Raw genomic sequence first — 26414 nt, forward strand, 5'->3', positions numbered from 1 at the left:
CATTTTTGGATCCAGACAATCCCATCGGAAACATATCTAATAAGAACCCATTTGACATGAAAAAATAAAGCTCTATCTCCCAAAGGCAGAGTAAAACTGAAACCAAGTAATACATTCAGGAATATTCAAAGTGTATCAACTTTCTGGCATGACTGTTAACTTTATGCAAGAAAAACAAGGTTTACTGTAGAATAACCAAAAGAATAACCAAAACATACTTCCCTACCAATTACAGTGTCCAATGATACCTAGCTCCCTCACAGAGCATGAGGGCCATAAAGGATTCACCCTCTGCCAGAATGATCCAGGGAGGCCTGAATGCAGGGCAATCCTAAGGCCCTCTTGCACCAAACTAACACTTGTGTTTCCATGGTATGACCCTTGTAATGAAGGCTTTGCTACTGTCCTCCTTTAAGTTCCATTGTAAAATGGATAGCAGATGTCCATAAAAATCAATGCAACGATGGGAAGTGATCACTGAGTTAATTCCTATTAAAATGGTTATATCTGTTTTATGGCCTGGAGGGTGAGAGGAGGTGCCAAGTCCCGAGGAACAGAAGCAATTAAAGAAAGTTGTTTGTGTTAAGTACCAGTCTCACTTGATCTTGGCAGCTTCTATTCCCCTTCCACTGTTGGACAAGTTTACATCCTTATTTACAGCAGGGGAAGCAAAACTAACACAACTTAGCCATTCCCTGAGCCCACAGACTGTACTCTGGCACCCTAGAACTAGGATGATTCACACTCTCTCCGGATGAGCATCCTGTGACAGTGCACTCCAGAAGCAAGAGTTGGCCAGTCTTAAACAAACATCCGATTTATGAGGCCATTTCATCAGTACAAATACCCTGAGGAATCAAACTAGTATTTTTCCCATCAAAACCTAAAGAGACATCTTTAGAAATCCATATATTAAAGCCTCCCCCTCAATAACTACCTTAGTAACACAAGTGAAGCTGCAGTTGAAGACATCCTGTTTTCTTCCTCTCATAACCCCTTGGTGGGAGTCACTGGGGGTCACCCCAACTAGGCTGCAGTTCCCACTGGTGTGCATAACAGCCAAATTTTTGGACATGAGGCTAGGGGTGGAACTGACCAGGCAATTTTATTCATTGGTGTGTGCACAGGCTGATGTGGGTGATGGACTGAACCAGATTCTATACTGGCTAGCACACACAAAAGTCAGGTTTGGAGTCACCCCAGTCAAGGTTTCTCGAGGGACTCTCCAACTAGACCACTGGACGCAAACTCTGGAGACACAGAAAAATCACAAGAAATGTGGCTGACCTTGGAATGTACATATTGGGACTGGGCCTCCTCAGTTGTTGATGCACATGAAGTGGATGGCATACACAGATGCACATGGGGGACACAGCAGCCAACGCATTCAGCCCAACTGAGGACACCGAGTGCCATGTCAGAGGATGAAAAGCAGAACAGGTTGGACAACTCTCACTGGGTATGTGCATGCACTAAGGTGGACTTTGTCAATTGACAGATCTTGGAAAGATTTTCTCAACACTGCAGCAGTGAAACCGACAATAATCACAGAACTATCAAAACTACTCAAGTAACACCCTTGGAACATTCTTTCCCACATTGTGGTCTCTAAGATAACAGGTAATGATCATTCCCCATACCTGGAAGCTGACATAATTTGTCAGCAAGGAGTGACCCCCTCTCTTTTCCCACCCTTTCCCTCTAACCTTAGTGCAGATACTGGAGAAAAAGAAAAAAAAAATGGGAAACACTAGTCTTAGCCACTTTCCTCCATGCCTCGACCCTCCCCACCCTAATCAGAGGCCCACAGAGGCATACATCCTTCTCAACTATGTAAAGAACATTAAAAATAAAATAAAAAAATCTTTCTCTTAATCACATCTAATGTGTATGCTGTTGCACTCCCAAAACGTACATGAAGCTAGGAAGAGCAGATGTGCAAAACTAAATGGGACTGTTAGCAACATTAGGCTCTTAAGTTGTTCAGTTATGGTCTCTTTCTCACTTAATAATTTGCTCCAAATGAATTCAGACATTTGGGAGAAACAAGAGGAGGGGCCTTTGGTAACATTCAACAGTCATCAGATGTTCTGTGACTAGACCAGTAGACTATTTCCAATGCTTTTATCCAATGTCTTAGAGTTTCACTTTTTAAATTTTTAGTTATTATTAATTTTAAATTTACAAAACAAAAGTTGTGAGGTAGTGCCACAGGAGTTCCTTCCCCTTCATCCCCTGCTGATATTTTTGATAGTAACTTTGAGACAATTCATGAATCACACCCAGATTTCTCTAACTTCTAAATCTCAAAACCTTTCATGCTTCGGATCCCTCCAAACCTTTAGTGACTCTGGACTCACACTGAAATTTTAAAAATTTTGATTTTCTCTCTCACATATAAGGGAGAACAAGTAGTACTTGTCTTTTTCTGACTTATTTCACTGTAAGTATGATGTTCTCCTGTTGTGCCCATTTTTCTGCAAATGACAGGATTTTGTTTCTTACAGCTGAATAGTAGTCCATTGTATACATGCATCATATTTTCTTTATTTCTTCATCTGATGATGGGCATTTTGGTTGATTCTGTATCTTGGCTACTGTGAACACTGTTCACCATACACATGGTGGATCAGGTAGCTCTTTGATACAATGAATTCATGTCTTTATGGCATATAAGCAGTAGTGGGATTGTTGAATCACATCTCATTTCTACTTCTAGGTTTTTAAAGAATGTCCACACTCTTTTCCATGGGGGCTGCACTAATTTAAAGTTCCATCAGCCATGTATGAGAGTTCTCCTTTCTCCACAATATGTGCTCTCTGATTGGGTGAGAAGCCTTACTTTCCGGGTCTGCGAAACCATCTTGTAAGGAGCAGTGCATGATGACACTGAAAAGTTAATAAAAGCAAGGATGCAACTGTACAGCAAGTGAAGGTCTCGCATTAACTGGAGTTAAGGAAGACAAATAAGATCCTGTCATTTTTAGATACTATAAGATATATTTTTATACGTGTAAATGTGAGTCACAAAAATAGCATGAACACAGTTGAAGAAGAAAATGAGAAAATAACATTTATAAAACTGCCCTGTCTTTGAGTTTCAAATATATCAGCTGTGTTAAATATTAGATCAGTCAAAACACAAAGTACCTGGAGAGCCCAACCACCACCCCACATTAAGTCAGCGCTTCTGTGCCCAGCACATACCTCTGTGCAAAATCTTTAAACTCCACAAATAGGTGAGGCCTTTTACAACCTAAACGTAGGGAAGAGAAAACATTAAAATTACCATTTTTTAAAGAAGGAACCTTCCACATTTAAACATATTAACCATTATTCTCTGATTCAAATTGCCAACAAAAAAAGTATTTTTTCATTGGCTCCCATTTCAATGAGGGCATAAAACATAAAAGCTACAGTTTCCTTCTTTGAGTGAGCTCCTAATATTCTGAAATCATTTCTGCCAAGTGACAGAAACAACACATGTGTGTATCACATGACCTGCAAATGTGCATATATTCAGTAACACTTCTTAACATTCCAAAATACTTCAAATTTAAAAAACAAAAATTGTAAGGTAGCAATAAAAAAATTCCCATATACCCCACATCCCACTTCACCTCTTACTAAATCCTATTTGTTAGTCTGTCACAGTTAATGAACCACATATACTGACTTCTGAATGACACCTTCAGCAGGTGAGGAGAGGGGCAGCAGAGAAGGACAAAGACTTTTGTCAGTTTCTACTCTTCTGTGTATAAAATGTCATTTATGACTCAGGAGCAGAAATTTTTAAAAGTTGGGCAATAAATGAATGAAGCAAGGCCCTTCCTGCTAATAGTTAGGAAAGCCTTGCCAAGGTGCTGGGCCTTGACAAATGGGTCCAACCGATAGGAAGGGAAAAGAAGAACACATCCAGGCAAGGCAAAGCTCCACCATCAAAGAGTATTCTTCCAAGGCACCAAGATCAGGAAAGACCTGGAGGAATGGAGATGTGACACCCAGAGGCACTGTGTATGTCCAGATGAGATGCTGGAACAATGCTTTTTCTTTTGGTCCACAAAAGACACTACTGGGCAATTGGCAACATTTGAATGGGGCTGTTGAATAATCAATATTACATCCACGCTAATTTCCTTTTCAATCAAGAATGTACATACTTCAAGTATTTGGGGATGAAAACCATGATGCTTTTATGTAAACAGATTTTTAAACAAATGTATTAAACTTTACAGGGTGAGGTGTATACAGGAATTCTTTTTATTTTTTAAAAACACTAAGTTTAAAACAATTTATTGTAATTTCATTTCGAAGTAGAAAACTGTGTGTGTTCATTAACTGTGACAAATATACCAATATGAGATGGTAGCAGGGGAAGTGGGATATGAAAAAATTCAACTGTTTTTTTTTTAACTTATTCATCTTAAATAAGAAATCTTCAAAGATTTACAGAGAAAGGAGAGACAGAGAGAGAAATCATCTATCCACTGCTTCATTCCTCAAGTGATCACAACAGCCAAAGATCTGAAACCAGGAGCCAGGAGCTTCTTGTAGGTCTCCTATGTGTGTGCACTGGTGCAAGGGTTTGGCCCATCCCTTACTTCTTTCCCAGGCCACCAGCAGAACAAATTCAAATGTCTAACAGATATAAGAAAAGATACTCAGGCTCCCTATCCATCAGGAAGATACAAATGAAAACCACTCTAAGGTTCTGCTAAACTTGAGTGAGGTTGGCCTGCATTCAGAGATCTACTAACAACACCTGCTGGCATGGATGTAGGGGAAAAAGGTACCCTCCTTCACTGCTGGTGGGAGTGTAGGCTCTAAGCACTTCAAATAAATCTGCCATATGACCCAGCTATCTTGCTTCTAGAAATATATCAAAAGGAATGAAAATTACATATGAGAAAGGGATCTGTAATCCTATATTGATAGCAGTACAATCTACAATAGCAAAGACATGGAAACAACTCAGATGCCTATCCAAAGAGGAGTGGTTAAGGAAACTGTGGTACATCTACTCCATGGAATACTACTCAGCCATTAAAAAGAATGAAATTATATCATTTGCAAACAAATGGTCTCAACTAGAGACCACTATGCTCAGTGAAATAAGTTAATTTCGAAAGAACAAACACCATGTGTTCTCTCTGATATAAGGTAAGCTTCATGCAAATTATAAGATAAATAACCTTCCCATACTGTTTTTGCTACAACTCATGGGTTTTGATATTTGTTTTTATTTTCATTTCTCCCAAATAATTTCTTTTCTCTTATCAAATTCTTCACTGTCATGTAGATTATACAATAGCATTATTTTACCCAAAAAGATTGTGCATCTTATTTTTCATTTCTTCATCAACACATTGGTTATTCAGTAGCATGTTATTTAACTACATGGTGCTATAAATTTTTTGTTTTAACTTCACTCCTGTTGTTGACTTTGCTTCATGGTTTCTCATTTAAGGGAATGTAATGGCGTAACAGAGATTATCATATCCAGATGTGAAGATACAATGCAGTATGCATCTCTACTTCCAAATCAATGATGGACTCCCAATGAAACTGTTGGATATATCTTCACAATCGGACGCTGGATTCACTGCCACTGTCTGTAGCAGCAATGCCAGGGCACACTTAAATAACGGAATGATGGACTTATGCCTGCTTATGAAGGACTATACTATTATAACAATTTGAAGAAAATCAGTTGGGGGAGGGTTTTTGGAGAGGGAGTAGGGAAATCCCAGACACTATAGAATTGTACCATAAAATTAAAAATAAAATAGAAGGAAAATAACATAAAATAGCATGTTAGGGAAAATAACAAAAACAAAACAAAAATAATATGAAATCAATACGTGTCACTCCTATATTCTTTCTACATCTCTGTATGTTATGTCCCTCTAACCTAGCTGTCCTTTTCACTCCTATTTTTTCTCATTTTCTTAGGAAGGGAGAGTGAAAGAATAAGGGATTTAGAGGTAGACAGCCTTGTTCTCAAACCAGTACTGATGAACTGGTTCCCAACTCAGGCAAGTTACTTAACTTTCCAAATATCATACTGCATTGCATACATATTAAGTATGTTCAATAACTCACACTTCACAGGGTGGCTATCAAGATTAAATAATGTACCGTTTGTTCAGAAAGCTTGTAACAACGACTGGTCCAAGAAGTATTCATTGCACACCGTTTCCTTTGCTTTGTCCTCTGATTCCAGCAAGAACACCAGCAAGAGCACTATGTGCCTTCTTGGATTCACTCAGAAGCCCAAGGGCCAGATGCTCTTGGTAGCCTCTGAACACTGTGTGAGAAACACCCACTGAGACCAGAAACCCAGTCAGACTGTAGAGACACTGTCTCTACAAGCCCCGAGCTACAATCCATCAACCTGCTAGTCTTACTGTGATTGATACAAACCACCCAGTGTCAGGCATTCACCACATGCCAATGTGGTGGTAACTGTAACCAAGTTACTAGGCTAGTTGGAGGTCTTTCTCTCTCTTTCTCAGCACCAAACTTTATCCTTTAACCGTCTATTAAAAGTGGAAGAGAAAGTGTCAAATTATTAGACACATTTCTTGTATGTCATTCACAAGCAGTTTTGGTTACTAAAACCATAAGTTATAAAAGCTGGGAAGACTGGACATAAATATACCTTAAATAAGGGGAAAAAAAGCAAAAATCCTAATTTTGAAAAACATGGAAACAAACAATGCTTCGAACTAGCACTTTAACACCTTCCACCAAAATAATTTTCTCACATTTTCAACTACTCCACAGCCAAGCCCTATACTTGAAGCTTTACTGTTTTCTACTGACTGGGAGTCAGTCTTCACATCCACCAGAACTGAAATCCAGTGGCCCTGGGTGGAAGTCTTACGCAGGAGCAAGGGTAAGATTTACCAAGTGCAAAAAGAACACACTTTTCTACCAAAGAAGTCAGATTTCTGTTCCTGCCAAGTTCAATAGATAATGGAGTATACAAAGCTCATATACTTTTTTCTTTTTAATTCGTATCCTTGCCTTTGTCTGCCCTGTATTACATGTGTTATTAAACTCTAGAGCTAAGAACTGCCAAAAGCCACAAAGCATTTGCCCCCCTCCCCGAGATAAGAGGAGGAAATGAAACATTTTTATTTTCATCTGTAGTAGTGATTTAAATACTCAAATTTCATATAAAACTAATCTACCTAGACTTGTAGATTAGAAGCTGTTTAGCAGGAGAAAAGAAAGTTCCCCTCACGCTGGGCAGTTCACACTAATAATTAGAAAGAATAAAGGAAAGCTGTGAATTACAATGAACCAAGAATACGTAAGTGTCCATACTGGATTGAAGGATGTGAGCTGTCAGTTTGATGTCTAATGAATGTGAAAATCAGCCATTTAATTAAATGGTACATGATATAATCACTTTGTTCTGCACTCAACCACTAAGTTATCAGAGCGCCTTTAGTTTAGCAATTGTTTACTATTGCACCACCCTGGGACTTCTCTAAGACACTGCTCAGCCTGTACTACTGTACTACTCCAAATTGGAACTGGGAACTTAATCCACTAATGTCAGTTTAGTTGGCACATTCATCAGTTTATAAGTGAATATATAACACAGGAAAGCTGCTTGCACTCAAAGGGAATAATTTCTACATGCAACTGATGAAAAATATTAAATACCAAGAACAGAAAACTGCAATAATCTTCAAGAACACAGCAGGATTTTTGCATAGGTTGTTTCAACAATGTTGATTTCTTAAGCATCCTCTAATCCCATGCCTCTTACTACAAAACGTACAAAACGCCAGTTTCTTTTTGCAGAATCTGGACATTTTGCTGGTCAAGGTGAGCACTCAGAGCCCTACAAACACATGACAGCAGGACAGAGCAGAGTCCCTGAGAGACTAAGCATGTCAGGTGTCTACGCTGTGGGTCTCTGAGAAAAAGAAAGCACCAAAGTGATTCAAGCCAAGGGAAGGGAGAGCCTCACAGCCAGCTGGGATGAAAGAAAAAGGAAACACGCTGACCAGAAGGGGTAAATCACCCAAATCCCCTAAAACTGAAGCCAAATACTTACTGCTACTGCAATTCTTCCAAGAACATGCTCTGGAATTTTCCTATATACATCCAAAGATCCCCCTGTAAAGACAAATATCTTGTGTTACTACAAATGATATCATCAAACAGTGCATTGGCCCCCCTCTAATGCATTGCCTGTCAGAATATAAATGCAAATGTATGGTAAAATGGGGTTTTAAATCCAATTTTATTTAAATCACAATTTTACTTTGGATGCAGTATAATTAGACACTTCCATTTTATTCCCAAGCATACGGTCAACTATATAAAAAACTGAAGGAAAACACTAGGCTAAGAATCTATGTGTAAATTTAAATACATACACAAAACTACACAGATTGACATGATAATCATATTTAAACATCTGCCTGTGTACCAGCTTTCTCAAATGTAAACTAAGACTCATCTTGGAACTTACATAGTTATCAAACCAATAGGTATAAGGGTTCAAAGTACACATGAAACACCAAAAAAGTAAATATAGCAACGTTAATATTTATCTAAATGAATATTATTCTTTAATGTACGTGCTAAGACAAGTAATCCATCCATTTTAAAGATGTTTTCTTAGTTCAAAAATATTTTTCTAGAACTTCTCTTTGATACCATCTTGCAAGCTACATGATGAGGTAAAATTTTTTTTAAAATCTCATTATTTCATAACTTACTTCTTAGTAAACTGATATCCATTAACATCCTCCACCTATACAGAATTCAGCTTTAAATGAATTTTTGGCAGTTCTGAAAAACCAAACCCACTAAATTGTGAACAAAATTAAAGCAAGAGCCATGATTTTGTTTTTCATTTTTATCCATCTACAAATTAGCACAACTGGCAGACAGCAGATGTCTAATAAATATCTGTCAGACAAGGAAATGAATGAGTTGAAATTAGCATAAATTGCACCAGCTAGATGTAGCTGCTCTCAAGTAGATTCACAAGAGGAGATCTCAAACCTGCTGTAGCCGTCACAGCTTCACAGGGAGAAATGGCGTTTCCTAGGGGACTACTGTGAAGAAATTCACACTCACTGCTAAGTCTAAATCTGGGCTTGCTTATGAAAACTGGAATTTTACGCAAGTGCTCTAAGGAGCTCAGGAACAGAGTGTGTGACAAGAACTACTTTATACAATGACATCATTATGTGGGAACTATTTTAACACTATATTATAGTTTCTGTTTAGGAGTCACACTGGGGTGTATAGCTTTCCAGTTCTGTAAAGAAACTGTCCAGCACACTTGGGAAACAGACTGTTCCTTTCAGAGGCAAACCACTCAGCTCACCACCTTACTGCTGGATGATGTGAAGCAGTGGGCTCCTAAGGCATGAACACAAAGCAGGACATTCTTTAGAAAGGCTATCTAGTCTATTTGGCAAATGTCAGGATTTTGATGTCAAGTGTTCCTAAAGTTGAATATCAGAGAGAGGAAAACTGGACTCATTTTTCCTTCTGCTGGGAAAAGTATCATCCACACACATGTGAAATCACTGGCTTTGCATTTTTCCTGTTTAAAGCAAATAGAGGGAAACAAACACTCTTAAGTAACTTTTGCTTGTAGTTTCCAGAGTGTGACAACAATCCAGGAAACCAGGATGTGATTAAACCTTATGCTCTGGCCCTGGGTGCTCCTGGGAAGATAATGAAAAAACACACTTCTGCAATGAGCTGAACCATTCTTATTTACTAAAATAGCATTTTTATTACAGATGCAATAAAGGTAAAGATACGGCAGGAAAAACATTTTATGTTCTCATTGATCTCAGATGAATTGGCAGTTGCAAGGATGAGCAATCTCCAGAGCCAGGTTTTCAGGTTAGTATCTGAAAGACTGACAGCAGTAGCCTGCTGGAGCAACTCTGTAGGAAGGGAGCGAGCTCAGAAGCAGCAGGCACAAGCTCACCCATTTTGACCGAAAGATGTCTTACAAATCAGAGCTTGATTAACCAGTTGGACAATGCTTTAAACAAGCTTAAAGTAAAAAGACGAATATTATCTTTACCACCATTTTTAGCAGAATGAACCAAAAGGAATTCCATTTTGAGGTAGCTCACTTAATTTGTTTTTAGTAAATATTGCCTTAAACACTCACTTTCCTTAGTCATTTATGGCTGGTTATAGGACTGGCTCTGTAGCATCAACCCAGAATCATCCTATAGTTTTCCTATTCAGTAGAGATAAAAAAAAAAAAAGATAAAGCTGATGATCTACTCAGAATTAAGAATTCGTATTAAACTCTAAGAGTTTGTTCTGTGCAGTTCAATACTATTATTAAGCTTTAAAAAGCAGAGAGATTTTGGTTTAATTTTAACCTAGTTTTGCTATCATTTTATATCTTACAAGTTTATCCAAATAATGAATTCTTACAGCCACCAAATTATCAAACAGTGGTGTTGCAAATAACTTTAATGATGAGTCCAATGACTATTTTACACATGTGTTTCAGCCACGGCCATGAGTCCGCTGAGGCCAGAGTTCAGAGAAGACCCAAGCATTGGAACCCCAAAGGGCTAAATTACATGGACACTTCTTGCAGCTTAAAATATTTTACTGAGGGCCCTGCTGCTGTAGCCTAGTGGCTAAAGTCCTCACTTTGCATGCGCTGGGATCCCATATAGGCTCCAGTTCATATCCCAGCTGCTCTACTTCCTTTCCAGCTCCCAGGAAAGCAGTCAAGGATGGCCCAAAGCCTTGGAACCCTGCACCCACATGGGAAACTCCGAAGATGCTCCTGGATCCTTATTTCATATCAAGTCAGTTTCAGCCATTGTGTCCACTTGAAGAATGAATCAGCAGATGGAAGATCATTCTGTATGTCTCCCTTTCTCTCTGTAAATCTGATTTTTCCAATGAAAAATAAATAAACCAAAAAAGTCTCACGACAACATGATATTTTAAGATATAGATGGACACAGTTTAACAGGGCTGAGACACTGACACTCAAAGTATTTAGAAACTTACTCATCTGTAGCTTGGCAGGTTTGAATTTTTTACTGTAATCCCAAGGTCCCTGGATTGCTCTCTGTGACATGTCCTTTCCCAGGGTTTCCTGGCCAGAGGTTATTCCTAACCTGTGTCACCGTCATTACACTGTATGTTCCCACCTAACATAGGAACACGGAGAAGACTAACCGGGGAGCAAAAACTCATGTCTGCTGCCAAACAACTTCACCCCTTGCTATGCCTTTCTTGATGAATTAGGGTTGTTATCTTCACAAACACAGGCAATAAAAAAAAAAAAAAAAAAGGGCTACTCCTCTCCATCTTATGCAGCATCAGCTCTGTTGGTGACTACAAGCACAGTGGGGCTTGTCATCCCCAAATTCATGCAGCTATTTGAACTTTATGATCATAGATGATAGATCGAGGGTGGAGGTTTTATCAAGCTGTTGTGGCTAGCAGGTAGCTCTGGCAGGAGGTCTCTGAGCCACTGGAATACATCCTAAAAGGGTAGTTCATGCAAGAACGAGGATTAGAGTTCAAATGAAGCCTAGGGTCTGTCGAACATAAACATAAACCTATGTACCATGCTCCAACTATCATGTCAAATATCAAAAAGGCATAACTGGGATTTACACAGCAAGTTAAGCTGCCATATATGAACATGGCTTTGAGTTCCAGCTGCTACGTTTTTAATTCAGCTCCCTGATAATGTGGTCCAAATTGTTGGGCCTCTTTCACCCAAGTGCGAGACGTGGATGGAGTTGCTGGCTCCTGGCTTTGGCCTGTTGTGACCACATGGACAGTAAAGCAGCAGAGTGAAGTATTCTTGAGCTTGTTCTCTGTCTCTCCCTAGCCTTTCTGAAACTCTGCCTTTCAAATAAACAAAGTATTAAAATAAAAAAGTATACAGAATTTTTTTATAGTATGAAGAAAATGCTACTCCAAATAGAGAATTTTTTAAAGATGTATTTATTTCTATTGGAAAGGCAGATCCACAGAAAGAAGGAAAGACAGAAAGAAGTATTTTTGGTCCTGTGGTTCACTCCCCAGATGACTGCAATGGCCAGAGCTGAGCCGATCTCAAGCCAGAAGACAAGAGCCTCCTCCAGTGTCTTCCATAAAGGTGCAGGGTCCCAGTGCCTTCCTTGTTTCATCCTCTGCTGCTTTCCCAGGTCATAAGAAGGGAACTGGATAGAAAGTGAAGCAACTGGGACATGAACCAGCACCCACATGGGTTCCCAGCACTTGCAAGGTGAGGATTTAGCCACTGAACCATTGTGCCGGGCCCTAAACAAAGAATATTTAATATGGGACAGAAATTACCATTTAGCCAAATAGAAATTCTGAAGTGCAAAAATACGTTAACGAAAATAAAATGCTCAGTAAAGCAGATCAGCAATTTGAGAAGGCAGAAAATAGAATCAAAGCACATTGGAAAATGGTCAACTGAGAGTATCTAGTATGAGGAAAACAAGGAAACAAGAATGAGGAAAAATGAACATATTCTCACCATCAAGGAAATCAACAAATGCATAATGGGAGACCTCAAAGAGAGAGGGAAAAGCCAGGAAGAACATCTGAAAAGATAAAAGCCAAAAAGTTGCCAAATTGAATGAAAAAATTTAACTGATATCTTTCAAGAATCTCAATATACTCCACAGAGGGTAAACTGAAAAAGATCCACATCTAGACACATCATTATCAAATTGTCTATAGCCAACAGCAAGAAAGGTTCTTCAAAGCAGCTAGAGAGGCGACACAGGAAACAGAGGAATTCTTAAGAAGATCAACAGGTGGAGGTTAGCATTGTGGCATAGCACATTAAACCAAAACTTGTGACATTGGCATCTCACATCAGAGAGCCAGTTCAAGTCCTGACTACTCTGCTTCCAGTCCAGGATCCTGCTAACGTGACTGAAAAGCAGCAGCATGGCCTAACTGGGACAGTGCTACCCACATGGGATGCCAGGATAGAATTACTGGCTCCCTGCTTTGGTCTAGCCCTGACCTGACTGTTGTGCCCATTTGGGGGAGTGGACTGAACCAACAGGGAGAAGATCTCTCTGTCTCCTCTTCCTATGTCTCTCTCTCTCTCTCTCTCTCTGCCTTTCAGGTAAAATAAATAAATAAAAAAATATATTTTTTAAGATTTATCCATTTTTATTACAATGTCAGATATACAGAGAGGAGAGACAGAGAGGAAGATCTTCCGTCCAATGATTCACTCCCCAAGTGAGCACAATGGCAGGTGCTGTGCCGATCCGAAGCCGGGAATCTGGGTCTCCCACGTGGGTGCAGGGTCCCAAAGCTTTGGGCCGTCCTCGACTGGTCCCAAAGCATTGGGCCGTCCTTGACTGCTTTCCCAGGCCACAAGCAGGGAGCTGGATGGGAAGTGGAGCTGGCAGGATTAGAACCAGCGCCCACATGGGACCCTTGCGCGTTCAAGGCGAGGACTTTAGCCGCTAGGCCACTGCGCCGGGCCCAATAAAAAGATTTAAAAAAAAATCAACAGCTAACTCTAAATAGGAAACAATGCAGGTTAAAGGTTATGAAATGATGTATTCAAATGGCTCAAAGACTGCCAATCAAAACTTGTATGTCAACATTATTCTATAAAAATGAAGTAGAAATAAGCATAGCTCCAGATAAACCAAAAACAGAGAATTAGTCATTAGCTGACCTATCCTACAAGAAATACAAGGGACTCTCTCAACCTGAAATTCATTAACTCAGACTCACATAAAGGGGTGGAGAGTATTGCTAAAGGTAACTTGCTAAAGGTAACTGCATTAGTAAATGTAAAAATACAGTAAATATGTTTTGCTATTACTTTTACTCATGATTCAAGAGACAACTTTATAAAGCAATTGCTACAAATCTACATTAGACACAATTGTCTAAGTATTTAATTACATAACATAAATAGCTCAAACGAAGGGAGAAGGAATGGATCTATAAAGGGGTAGTTTTTGTGTACTGTTGAAATGAAGTTGCTATCAATCTGAAGTAAACTGCCACACGTTAAGATGTTCATTGTAATTAGAGCAACTGCTCAGACTATAACTCGTAAAATGCAGTAAAACAAAACACACAGAAGGTGAAACAGTACATTAACAAGTATCGCGGTGGCATAGTGGCGAAAGTCCTAGTCTTACACGAGCCCAGGATCTTATATGGGTGCTGGTTTGTATGCTGGCCGCCCTGCTTCCCATCCAGCTCCCTGCTTGTGGCCTGGGAAAGCAATCGAGGATGGCCCAAACCCTTGGGATCCTATACCTGCATGGAAGACTGGAGGAAGTTCCTGGCTCCTGGCTTCAAAGCAGCTCAGTTTTGGCCACTGCAGTCACTTGGGGAGTGAATCGGTGAACAGATCTTCCTTTCTCTTTCTCCTCCTCTCCGTAAATCTGACTTCCCAATAAAAATAAATTTAAAAAATACCACTTCAGATATGCTTAGCACATATCAGAGTGTCTGGGTTTGAGTCTCAGCTCTACCCTGAATTCCAACTTGTGCTAAAGTGTACCCTGGAGGCAACAGGTGATATTTCAAGTACTTGAGTCCCTAAACATTCTCACCTCCATGTTTCAGACTGGCCCAGCCACAGCTGCTATATACATTTGGAAGTGAGCCAGCAGATGGGAACTAGATGTCTCTATCTCTCCTATACAAATAAAGAAATCTTTAAAGGAAAATACATATGAAAAGAGTAATACAGGAACATAAAAAATGTAAGACTTACAGAAAAAGAACCTACAGTATGGTAGATATAAATCCTGTCGGTAATTATGTAAATGTAAATGACACAAGCTCTCTAATTAAATAGGAGATTGGCAGATTGGATTTTAAGAACTGATCCAAATATTTGCTTCCTACAAGAACATTTAGATTCAAAAACCCAACTATAAGGTGAAAGTAAGCAATGGAAAAAATACATCGTGCAAATGGTAATCAACAGGGAGTTTGGGATGACTATATTAACATTTAGACAAAATAAATTTTAGATGAATACAGTTACTAAAGACAAGGAAAAACACTTCCTAATGGACGGATCCACCATTAGCAGATAACAATTCTGAACATACAAGAACCTGACCACAAGGTACTGAATCATGTGAAGCACAATGTGACCCAGTTGGAGGAGAACCAGACAACTGAAAAACATTAACAAGGCACTCACTTAGACATCCTACTTTTAAAAAGTGGGTAAAATAGGAAGACAGATCAATGAGAAAAAGCACTGTGAGCCTCCAGACATATACAGGAGCCAGTAACAGCAGGCTGTGGTTTTCCCAAGTGCACAGAGAGCAGTTTCCAGGACAGTTCAAGGGAGTATGTGAGGCTGTAAGGCAAGCCTCCATAGGTGTAAAAGGCCTGTGTCCACGCAAAGTATGTTTCCCGACCATGATGGGATATCAGAAACTAACAACAGTAAGAACTTCAGAAAATTCACAAAAATAAATAAATTAGATGACACAATCCTAAACAAAAGTGCGTCAAAAAAAATAACAAAAGATTTTTTGGGCATACCACAACTGGGCTACAGGATCTGACCAGTCTATTCCTAGGCATGCTCCCCACAGAACTGAAGGAGTATATGCACACAAACACTGCACACAAATGTACATAAAAGCATTACTGCATTGTCTACCTTTTCTAGTCAGTTTCCATAGCTATCACACTATCGATACGATTACAAGACTTTAAATTTGGAGCATAGTCACTGTGGCACCGTGAATTGAGCTGCCATGTGTGACACCAGGATCCCATATGGGTGCTGGTTTGAGTTCTAATTGCTCCATTTCTGATCCTGCTACTGCATCTGGAAAATCAGCTGAAAAATCCCTACATCCTTTGGCTCCTGGAATCTACATGGGAGACCTGGATGAAGTTTCCAGGCTCCTGGTTTCAGCCTGGCTCAGCCGTAGTAATTGAAGGTATTTGAGTAAATCAGCAGTTGAAGGTCTCTTGCTCTATTCTTTTTTTCGCTCTCTCCCTCTTTTGAAGCCTACAAATATATTTCAAATAAACAAACAAAAAATTTAGAAATATTTTAAATTCTAGACATCTATAATAATTACTCTGGGGTGCACTATTATTTATATATGCATTACTGGTTTTATTATGAACATCTAAAGATGTATACACCTTCACATACTCACTGCAGTGCTAATCAGAGCATCAAGGCCAAGCATTTGAGACAGTGGCTACAATACTAACTGAAACACCTGCAACCTGTATCACAGAGTGTGAGCTCACCCTCAGGCTCCCATTCTGAGTCCAGCTTCCTGCTGATGTGCACCCTGAGAGGCAGCAGGCTACCCCACGTGGGAGTCTCAGATGAGTTCCAGACTCTTGGCTTCAGCCTGGCCCTACTGCTGTGAGCATCTGGGAAGTGAACCAGCAGATGGAAGAATTCTCTCTGCCTGTGTCCAGTCCTCACCCCTATTTTCATCTCTGACTTTCAAATAAAAAAAATAAAACAAATAATAATAAATGAAAAGGTATCAATGTTGGCTTACGAAAAAGTCTTGCAGGGCACAAACGAATTGCCTCAATAATGTACACACATGGAACTATCTGTATGAAAAAGGTTGCATTTCAATGGGTTAGATATACAAAAACTGAATATGTACAAGATGAAGATGGCTTAGATTGAAAATGAGGAAACAACAATACTGATGACAGCATTTCAAAGACAGGAGACCCCCAAAAACCTGTATTTTGCCAAAATGTTAAGAACAAGAAAAGCAGCTACCAAAACAGTTAAGAAGGGAAAATACAGAATGAAGGAAACGGCTAAAGTCCAAAGAAAACTAAACACATCTTGGCTAAACAGCTGTGTTGGAAAACAATTTCCTGTCTTGCAATTAAGAACCGATTTCTTTCTGAAAAACACAGGACATTGGGTTAATAGTTTTCTTTACAAGAAAATCTGTTTTGGCTATTGAAACATTAAAAGCACAGAACATCTGTTTTGTGAATAAAGACAGATTGCATTGAAGAATCAAATATCAAACCACCAATTAGACGAGCATTTAATTTGTTCTATTTAAATTTTCAATATAAGTGAGTGAAGCTACATTCTTGGAATTACAGCTCAACTGTAAATGTTAATACCAGGAACTCCTAATACTAAGATGATTTTAGAGCATAAAGGAGGTAATTATTTATTAATATATTTTAGTCATTTTTAATTCTACTCAACATCTATTTCAAAATCAGGGTTTAAAGTTTTCTACTTCAAAAACCATTCTAAAAGTATTATAACAGGAAAACTCACCATCCATGAATTCTGTACATATTGAAATCCTGTTTTCTACAAAAAATGCCCCATAAAATCCTATGATATATGATGAATCACACTGTAGGAAAAGGAAGACAGAAAGAAGTTAAAAATGTGCGAGCCCATACCATAGGCATGCTTTTGTTTAAATGGCTAAGAAAAAATTACCTTATAAAGAATTTCCAACTCAGACATAATCTGCTTCTGAAGTTCCAGTGTAATATCTAGTAGTATGACCTAAACATGAAAAGCATTAACAATCACACATTTATTTCCCTTCAGATTATACAATCTTATGAAATACAAGAACTAAAAATCACAGAATTCCCCTCCTCACTCCCACAACCCCTGCTCTTCCCATCGCTGCAGTCCCCAGGAACACACACTGTATCCACGACTGTCAAACCTTTTCATCCGTGCAGGGTACACAGAGGTGATTGATGGGCCCAAGGAAAACGCCAGGGCGCAGAGGTCAGCAGTGATGGCTTTAAAAGTCAGTTAAGTTACAGCACGCTTAATTTAGGCTACCTATTTTGGTACATTAGTTATTTTCCTACGAGTAAAACACCCGTGACTATCAAACCATGCAGAAACAATAAAACAACTATCTCGTGATGCAGCCACCAGGCAGTAAGCAGAGAAGTAAGCGAAGAGAAAGGGCTTGAAACAAAGGTGATCATGTTCCCCTGTTCTTCCAGGTGGGCAGTGGCACCTTGGCTAATGCAAACCTGTGATGTGGGAGCTGGACAGAACCCTTTTCATAGCAGCAAAGCAAGGCTCTGGCTTTAGGAGCCAGCAGGCAGGGCACTGGGAGACTACCAGTGCTGCCTGGAGCTTCATGGCTTTCCTTAAAACTTCCACCTGGGCATCAGAGCTAAAACACAGCGAGATGCAAGGATTCACACACTTCACTCAGAGGGAATCCAAGCTCATTGTCAAGGTATTTCAGAAAAAACACCATCAACTGTGTAAAATGTACTAAGCACTTGGATAAAACTAGCTCAAAGGAAGTTAGTGCTGACAACGATGGAAACAAAATAGGTAGAAAATAATTTTTTAAGTTTTGTGACATAATCTACTCTAGACGTTTCTGGATAAAAAAATTAACTTTCAGGATTACCATGACAGTACAGATATACATACATCACCCAACACTGAATGACATTTTGAATTGCAAATGGAGAATATATATATATTTCATTATAATGTCATATATAAAAATCACATGTAATATGAAAAAATATATATATATAAAATTATGGAGCAGAAGAAACAAACTATGTGTTGAAAACTGCTGAAAGAGCAAGCAAAGAAAAGGACAATTCTAAAACACACATTTCCTAGAACTGACAATCCTTTCGGGGAGGGGAAGCAGAGAGGAAAAACAGCCTAGCCAGTTTCTATCAAGAGTTTGCTTTAGGGTTATTTATAAAAGCTCTCACAAAACTAGATTGTAAGTATAATATGAAACTGCTAAGAAACATTTAAACACTTCTCTCGATCAATAGTCATTTGCCAAAGGTACTCACTTACATTTTTGTTCTTGTATAAAAACTTAGCAACAAAATAAATCCATTGAGCGTGGTTTCAATTCTATACCATAAAATATTACTGCTGTTCACACCACTATGTCAAGTACAGAAAAGCTTTCACCCTAAAAAGTCTGCTAAGAGGAATGAAGTTATTATTGACCTTAAAGCAGTAGTTCTCCACCCTGGCTTCATAGTGTAATTACAAGGGGGAACTGTACAGTTTCTTGATGCACAGACCTTATCCTAGAACAATGCAATCAGAATTTTTCCAGTTAGAATCATACCCAAGTATTCTTAAAAACCTGCCCAGCTAGACTGCAATCTGCAATAATGTGGACAATCACTTCTTTAAGGTTTCAAAATGCTATTTATTCAGTGCTAAGATACAGAATGACTAAGGGATTCTGTATCTCCACACCACCAACCTAGAGATGACAGGATTCCTCATGGCAAGTCAAACCTCAGAGTTAACCTGAAACTACTGGCTGGAACTCTATCACTCATTTCACCAAGAACTTCCATTGGGTTCACAAGGCCTAGAATAATCTAAGGCTCTAGTATGACAGTTGAGAAATTTTTTTCAAATCCATATTCTAATTCCATTCTCCGTACTCTCACATAAGTAAACTCTTCATGTAAAATCGGGTAATTTTTAAAAATGATTTTTCCTGACCCACACACAGGCCTTGTACATTTCCCCCAGGCTTAGCTCCTACTGTCCCCTCCCTCTGGGATGTGCCCTAACCTAACCCTAACCCTAAGAATATCGATGGCACTCTTCTATCTTTTAGACTCAGCTTGAATGCTGCCACTACTTCCAATCAAAAAAACCCAATCAAAGCCTTCCATCAGGAGCCATTTCTACCTGGGCCTATGAATTTCTCCTTAGCACTCATCCATTCCACACTTTGTAAAAACAGAAGCCTGTTCAGAATATGGTGCAGCGTGGCTGTGAGCCTCTCACAAGCAAGCACTGAGTCTGTGTGTTCATCCACGCTCTCCACCCCTAACAGCCCCCAGCACTGGGCTCTTTAGTAGCAGCGTCCATCAGAGTGATGTGGGATTTAATTAAAGTGCTCCTTACACTCGTAATCTTCTAAATAAGCTGTTTCTAGGCAAAATGGAAATGGATTGCTTGATTTCTACCACTGAATTTAAAATCAAAGACATAAACACTGCAACAAACAAAAGTGTCTCACTAACCTAGAATGCAAGGACTAAAACCGTATTTGTGGAGCCAATGAATTCATTGCACTTAAACTGGCCCTGATGGTTTCAGACATTTGCCACAGTCTAGAACTGTGGATTTCATACAGGTAGAGACTTGAATCAAGTAATTTCTGGAAACTTGAGTGGGAAAGCAAAATCTACCTTAAAACAGAACAATACAAACACTCCAAAGCTCTGTGTCCAGGGAGACTTGGCCCTGGGTGGAAGGTTAATTCTCCTTCCCCTGGGCATTCTTGTGAGTGAGCTTTAAAACTGCTAAAAAGAAACAAGTTCCGCTCCTTCTCTGAACCCAATGGAGAAAAGGAAGGAGAAACACCGATTTTTTTTCAAAGTGCAAGGAAGTAGACACCCGATCCTCCTTATGCCACCCCCCCACACTCACATGTTTAGGATGTGCTTAATGTTCCAAACCAGACAGAATGTGAGTGTGATGAGCAGTTCACGGAGAAAGGGTTAAGTGAGAAGCTGAAATACCTGTGTGTATTTCCACGGCTCTCTCTACACCTCCAGGACAAACAGGGATGAGTTGTCAAGTTAAATAGAAGCAGTCAAGTGACTGAATTATAATTTACTCTGTGCTCAATTTAAATTAGTGTGAGGCTATTAAAATATACAGTATAAATACGGCAATTCATCACAAGCTGTCATGGATGACTTCATTTATTTGCTGGAGTGGCACGCGCTCCACTAAAGGGAAGCAGAGCAATAGCACAGGTCAAATTAAGCCGCTATTCTGTTTTAATTCACTTATGTAATCTGTGGCAACATAATTGTCTTTTACAGTATGTACAACTCAGAAAGGAAATTTGGGAGGATTACAGTTAGTATACAAATGATTAATCAAATGGTCCATTTAAATGCTCGTTTAAAAGCAGCAGATCCCACAGCAATCCAAGAATGATAATCAGCACACACTGTACACAAAGCTAAGAATTCTGTTGGATGCATTTCTCCCGATAAGAAAACACAATATATGGGGAAATCTATTAAATCCTCCATGCACTACTATTTAAAAGATCTCAGAGAATATATTAGTGCAATAAAAAGGTTCTGTTTGCAAGATAGCTAACACTATTATTTGTTTTCTGCTCTATTTATCTGCAATTGTCTTGCCTACCTACACCAAATAAACAAACAAAAAGGGAGCTGGAAACACATTTCAGGAGTTACCTATAGTCATTATTGAATAGTTATATTTAAAATGTGATTAAACTTGTGATTTTCGAAATGTTCCCTTTGTGGCAGAAAATTGTCCAAAATCGATTGCACAAAGTAAAAAATGTATACTTCTATTCTTCCAAAATTGTTTCTTTTTAAAAAATATCTAAAATAACATTTTCCCACCTCATAAGTCCGAAGAGAAAAACATCGCAGTAGGTTTTTTTTGAGGGGGTGGCAGTTAAGAAGGGTGAACATTTAGAAGTACAAGTGTCAGAAACATTCTGAGTAGGTTGAGGAAAGTAACAGATTTTTGAGGACTCTCATTAACTGTTCCCAAAGACATCCACAGTATGCACCCACAGGAAAGCTTGACTTGGAAACTCCATGTCCTCCTCACCATGGGCAGCCATCCGAGCCTGCAGGTGATTTTGTTTAGACAAGTACTGTGATTTGCTGTTCTTCCCAATCCCTCTGTGATCCCTGGCGGCCCTGCTTCACAACTGAGGTCACCGGGTGGTTTAAGCGACATGCTTGGAGTCACACAAAAGTCAGGAGGGGGCCAGGAAAAGATCAAATGTGCTTCCAACTCTTAACCTTCATTTCGCCCTTTTATACATACATAAAAAGTTCAGAATTCTGGGTGAGAGCAATGGTCCATACAAAGAACATTCTGAGATATCCTACACGTGAGCTGAGCCTGTCTTCAAGATGAATGAATGCAGTAAATAATACAAAAGAACAAAGATTTACTAATTCCACAATCATATACTCTCTGTGTGTGGTGCTCTGTTCTAGGCCCCATATGCAGGGTTCTACGTAACTGAGGGGTAAAGTAGGAAGATAATCACACCTACTCCACATTTACAAAGAGATTTCAACATAATAGGGGAATACAAGCAGACTAATAACAAAACAAGACAGTCTGTGACAACACTCCAAGGACACATACAGAAAGTTGTAGAAAGTTTTAAAGGAGAATATGAGTGAGTGAAGGATGTACCACATGTTTGGCCTTAGCCGGAAAAGTTCAGAGGAGGAAGAAGATTTTTGGCTGACCCTTGGAGAGTGTTGAGCACTGATTTTCACAGGTGGAGATACAGGTGAAGGTTCTTGAATTCGAGAAGAATATGTAAACGAAACTGTTGTGTCAGAAAGTCACTGGGTCCCGAGAAGGCAATGGGCATGGGATTCGGCACGTAAGACAGTGCTGTAGAAGCAGATGGATGGCGCACAGGGCAGGACCTTGAGTTCCATTCACTAGAGTTTCTGGTCTATTTGGGAAATAATGCTGAAGCTGTCAAGACTGCGAGAGTAGGGAAGACATGACAAGAATGTTTTTAGGAAGCAAAATCAACAGTGGTGATCAAAGTGGCATGGGGTTAGCAGCACTTGGGACAAGACTGCCTGGATTTATGTCGTGGTCCCTCCCACTACTGCTGGTATGGAACCTAGTAATAAAGTTTTCTTATTAAATGAGGAGAATGTATACAAGATGCATAGCACAGCATACATCATCAATACATGATAGTGTCTATTTGCTGGGAGAAGAGTTCAAAGGCTGACCAGCAAGCCTGACAAGAAGCAAAAGTGAGCCTCTGTATCAGAGTGGTGACAAGGAAAGAAGAGGTGATAAGAAATCAACATGCTTCCTGCCACTTGTCAGCATAGCAGAGTGGATCCCACAGGGTGGGAAGAAACAAGCAGAAGTATGTGGCTGCCTGGCACATACCTGGGGAGAGCTTCAAGGCCCTGACACCATCCATGGAGAAGACACAGCTGAGGCGCTGAGGCAGCCCAGGCAGCTGGAGTCTGCAGGCAATGAACCAGAGTTCTGCAGAGCAGGCCTGGAGTACACCGCTGAGCCATGACCAGCATGTGGACAGCAGCAGACCGCCTAATTGAGGACAGGGGTCCCAGGGAAACAGTCCAAGCCTGGATGCTCCACATTGGGCAGAAAGAGTGTATGTCTACAACGGCTGGGGTAATTTCTTTGCCTTCAGGAAGTCAGTCAGGAGAATACCACCTTAGCTGACCTGGGAAAATGAGGTCCAGACCAACTATTGGACTGGCTCCATCTAATGAAGCAAGTCTTGAAAGAATTACATTACTTCAAAGTTATCAAAACACAGCATAGAAGAATGAAGTTCAAGAATATTTACAGAAATGCAAAATTATCTAGCATGTGTGTTACATGATTGGAATAGAAAAGGACACAGAAAAAAGAGAGAAATATAATCCAAAAAAAAGAAGAAAAAGAAATCAGTCAAAGCTGATTCACAAACAGAATATGATAGAATAGTAGATACACACATGAATCCAATGAGCCTAACTACCTCAAAAAATCATGGAGAAACCATGATTTGAAGGAGAGATTAAGAAAACAAATGTCCATTTTAACTTCTGGGATAGAGAGGATAGTGTCTTCAAGGAAAAACACAGTAGCTAGGAAAAAATAAATAAATCTCTCTAAAAAAAAAGGCTCATCGGAATAAAAATGACAATAAGCTCTTCTATAAAGAGAGCAAGTTAGAAACCATGGAAATACTGAAAATACTGAAAAATGCAAAGGAGCACTCTAGAATTCCACATTAAGTAAATATAAAAGTGTATTTCTAAAAACCAAGATGAAACATGCACTTTTTCATACACTGAAAAGCTGACAGAATTTACTACCAGGAAGTCTGCATTATAAGTAATATGAGAGGAAAACAGTACTTCAGACAAAAGGGAAACAATATCAGATAGAAATGTGAATCATTCCAAGAAGCAAAGGGCACTAAAACTTGTAAATACAATATAAAATCAATATTTTGTTTGTTTTTAAATGTCATTGAAAGGTAAGTAAGTATATGTGAAGCAAAAAAAACAGTAGCAAGACATTTTGGGGTTCATAATCTGTAAAGAACTATAGGAGTCAGCATTGTGGCAGAGTGAGTTGAGGCACCACGTAAGACACCAGCAACCCCTCTGGAAGAGCCTGTTGGAGTCCTGGCTGCTCCACTTGCTGTGCAGCGCCCTGCTAACGTAGCTAGGAAAGCTGTGGAAAATGGACCAAATGCCTGAGTCCCTACCACCCACATGGGAGATCCGGATGAAATTCTGGGCTCCTGGCTTCCACAGGAAATAACACTGACTAGTAGCCGTCTGTGGAGCGAACCAGCAGACAGAAGATCTGTCTATGATTTAAAAAATTAATCTAAGTAGAGGTCATCAGATAGGATTAAAAAGCAAATCCACAATAAATAGATCTTTAAAAAAAAAGATGCAAAACATCTAATGACAACAAAGGCTGCAATGAGAAAAATTCAAATACAGCATTGCAAGGTTCATAGAGTGATACCATATCATTTATATGGACAAACTATGATCAGTTACTGGAAATATAAACCCTAAAGCAATCACTGTTTAAAAAGGAAGTATACAGGCAGAATAGAAAACAAATAATAAAATGGTAACACTGAATCCAACCATTCTAATAACCACAGGAAATTAAACAGTCTCACTCCCAACCAAAAAGCTGCCACAATGGGGCTAGCACTGCAGCAATGGGTTAAGGTGCAATGCCAGCTTTTGGTATCCAAGCACCGCCTCACTGCTGATCCAGCTCCTGCTAATACGCTTGGGAAGGTTGCACAGGATGGCCTCAATGCCTGGGCCCAGCCACCCAGGCAGGATGGCTAACTGGAGTCTCTGGTCCCTGGCTTTGGCCTACCACACACCAGACTGCTGCAGCCATTTGGGGCGTTTACAGACAAAGGATCTCTCTATACACACATAAATACATACATTAAAAAATCTTCTGGTTTTAAATTAGAGATCAGACTGTATTGAAAAGCAAGAGCCAATTATGTGTGTGTATAGGAAATTCATTTCAAATACAAAGATGTAGGAAGCTAAAAGTAAAAAGTTCTGTCATCCTAGTGCTCCTGAAAACAAAGCTTGATAGCTACCACATCATCAGACAATTTAGATGCAAAGCCAAGAATGTCACTGTAGACAAAAAGAGTCAATTCATTAAGGAACCAATTCAATCAGGGGCCACAACAACCCCAACACAACTCATAAAACTTAAAATATATATAAATATAGGGCCCCGGCGGCGTGGCCTAGCGGCTAAGGTCCTCGCCTTGAGGGCCCCGGGATCCCATATGGGCGCCGGTTCTAGTCCCAGCAGCTCCACTTCCCATCCAGCTCCCTGCTTGTGGCCTGGGAAAGCAGTGAGGACGGCCCAAACCTTTGGGACCCTGCGCCCGCGTGGGAGACCCGGAAGAGGTTCCTGGCTCCTGGCATCGGATTGGCAAGCACCGGCCCGTTGCGGCTCACTTGGGGAGTGAAAACATCGGATGGAGGATCTTCCTCTCTGTCTCTCCTCCTCTCTGTATATCCGGCTTTCCAATAATAATAAAATCTTTAAAAAATATATATATATATATATATAAATATATACAAAGTGAAAAATAGAATTGTCAGAAAAAAAAAAACAATAATCACTATTGAGGATGTCAATATATACTTTCGATGACTGATTCAACAGCCATAAAATCAGTAAAGGTACAGAAGAAGTGAACAACTCTGACCCATCTCAATATAACTGACATTTATGCCATTTTATACCATGAAGTATGCATTCTTTGTATGTGCACAGGGAACAACTATCAAGATAGATCATACTCTGGGCCATATAAAAACTCTCAACAATTAAAATAACTGCAATTCTACAGTGTATGTTCTCTGAGTACAACTTCATTAAATTAGCAAAACAGACTAAAATGATTGGAAACTAAATAATATCCTACATACTTGAAAACAAAATAATATATTTCCAAGAGTGAACTGGGACTGGCATTATGGCTTAGCAAGCAAAGCCAGTATCCCCCAAGGGAGCAGGTTCTAGTGTCAGCTGCTCCACTTTCCCATGCAGCCCTTTGTTAATGTGCCTGGAAGAGCAGCAGGTGATGGCCTAAGCGCTTGGGCCCTTGCCATCCATCCACCCACATGAGAGAACCAGATAGAGTCGGGCTTCGACCTAGCTTAACCATGGCTATGGTGGCCATCTGGGGAGCGAACCAGCAGATCAAAGACTGATATCCATCTGTGTGCGTCTGTGTGTGTGTGTGTGTGCCCATTCTCTATAATTCAGCTATCAAATAAAATCAGTAATCTTTTTGGGAAAAAAATAATTAATGAAA

General features: G+C 39.6%; 1 protein-coding gene across 1 annotated transcript in view; it reads right to left on the reverse strand.

Annotated features, from left to right (window-relative positions):
• Positions 1 to 26414, reverse strand: part of MAP2K5 (mitogen-activated protein kinase kinase 5) — a 245809-nt gene that overhangs the window by 133237 nt on the left and 86158 nt on the right. The window contains exons 10-13 of the mRNA XM_004578329.2: positions 17471 to 17539; positions 17300 to 17381; positions 8075 to 8136; positions 3208 to 3256 (exon numbers count right to left, since the gene is read on the reverse strand). Of these exons, the coding sequence (XP_004578386.1) occupies positions 3208 to 3256; positions 8075 to 8136; positions 17300 to 17381; positions 17471 to 17539 (262 nt within the window). The remainder of the gene's footprint in view (positions 1 to 3207; positions 3257 to 8074; positions 8137 to 17299; positions 17382 to 17470; positions 17540 to 26414) is intronic.

Source organism: Ochotona princeps, chromosome 6 (genome assembly GCF_030435755.1).
Source record: "Ochotona princeps isolate mOchPri1 chromosome 6, mOchPri1.hap1, whole genome shotgun sequence".
In the NCBI taxonomy this organism is placed as follows: domain Eukaryota; kingdom Metazoa; phylum Chordata; class Mammalia; order Lagomorpha; family Ochotonidae; genus Ochotona; species Ochotona princeps.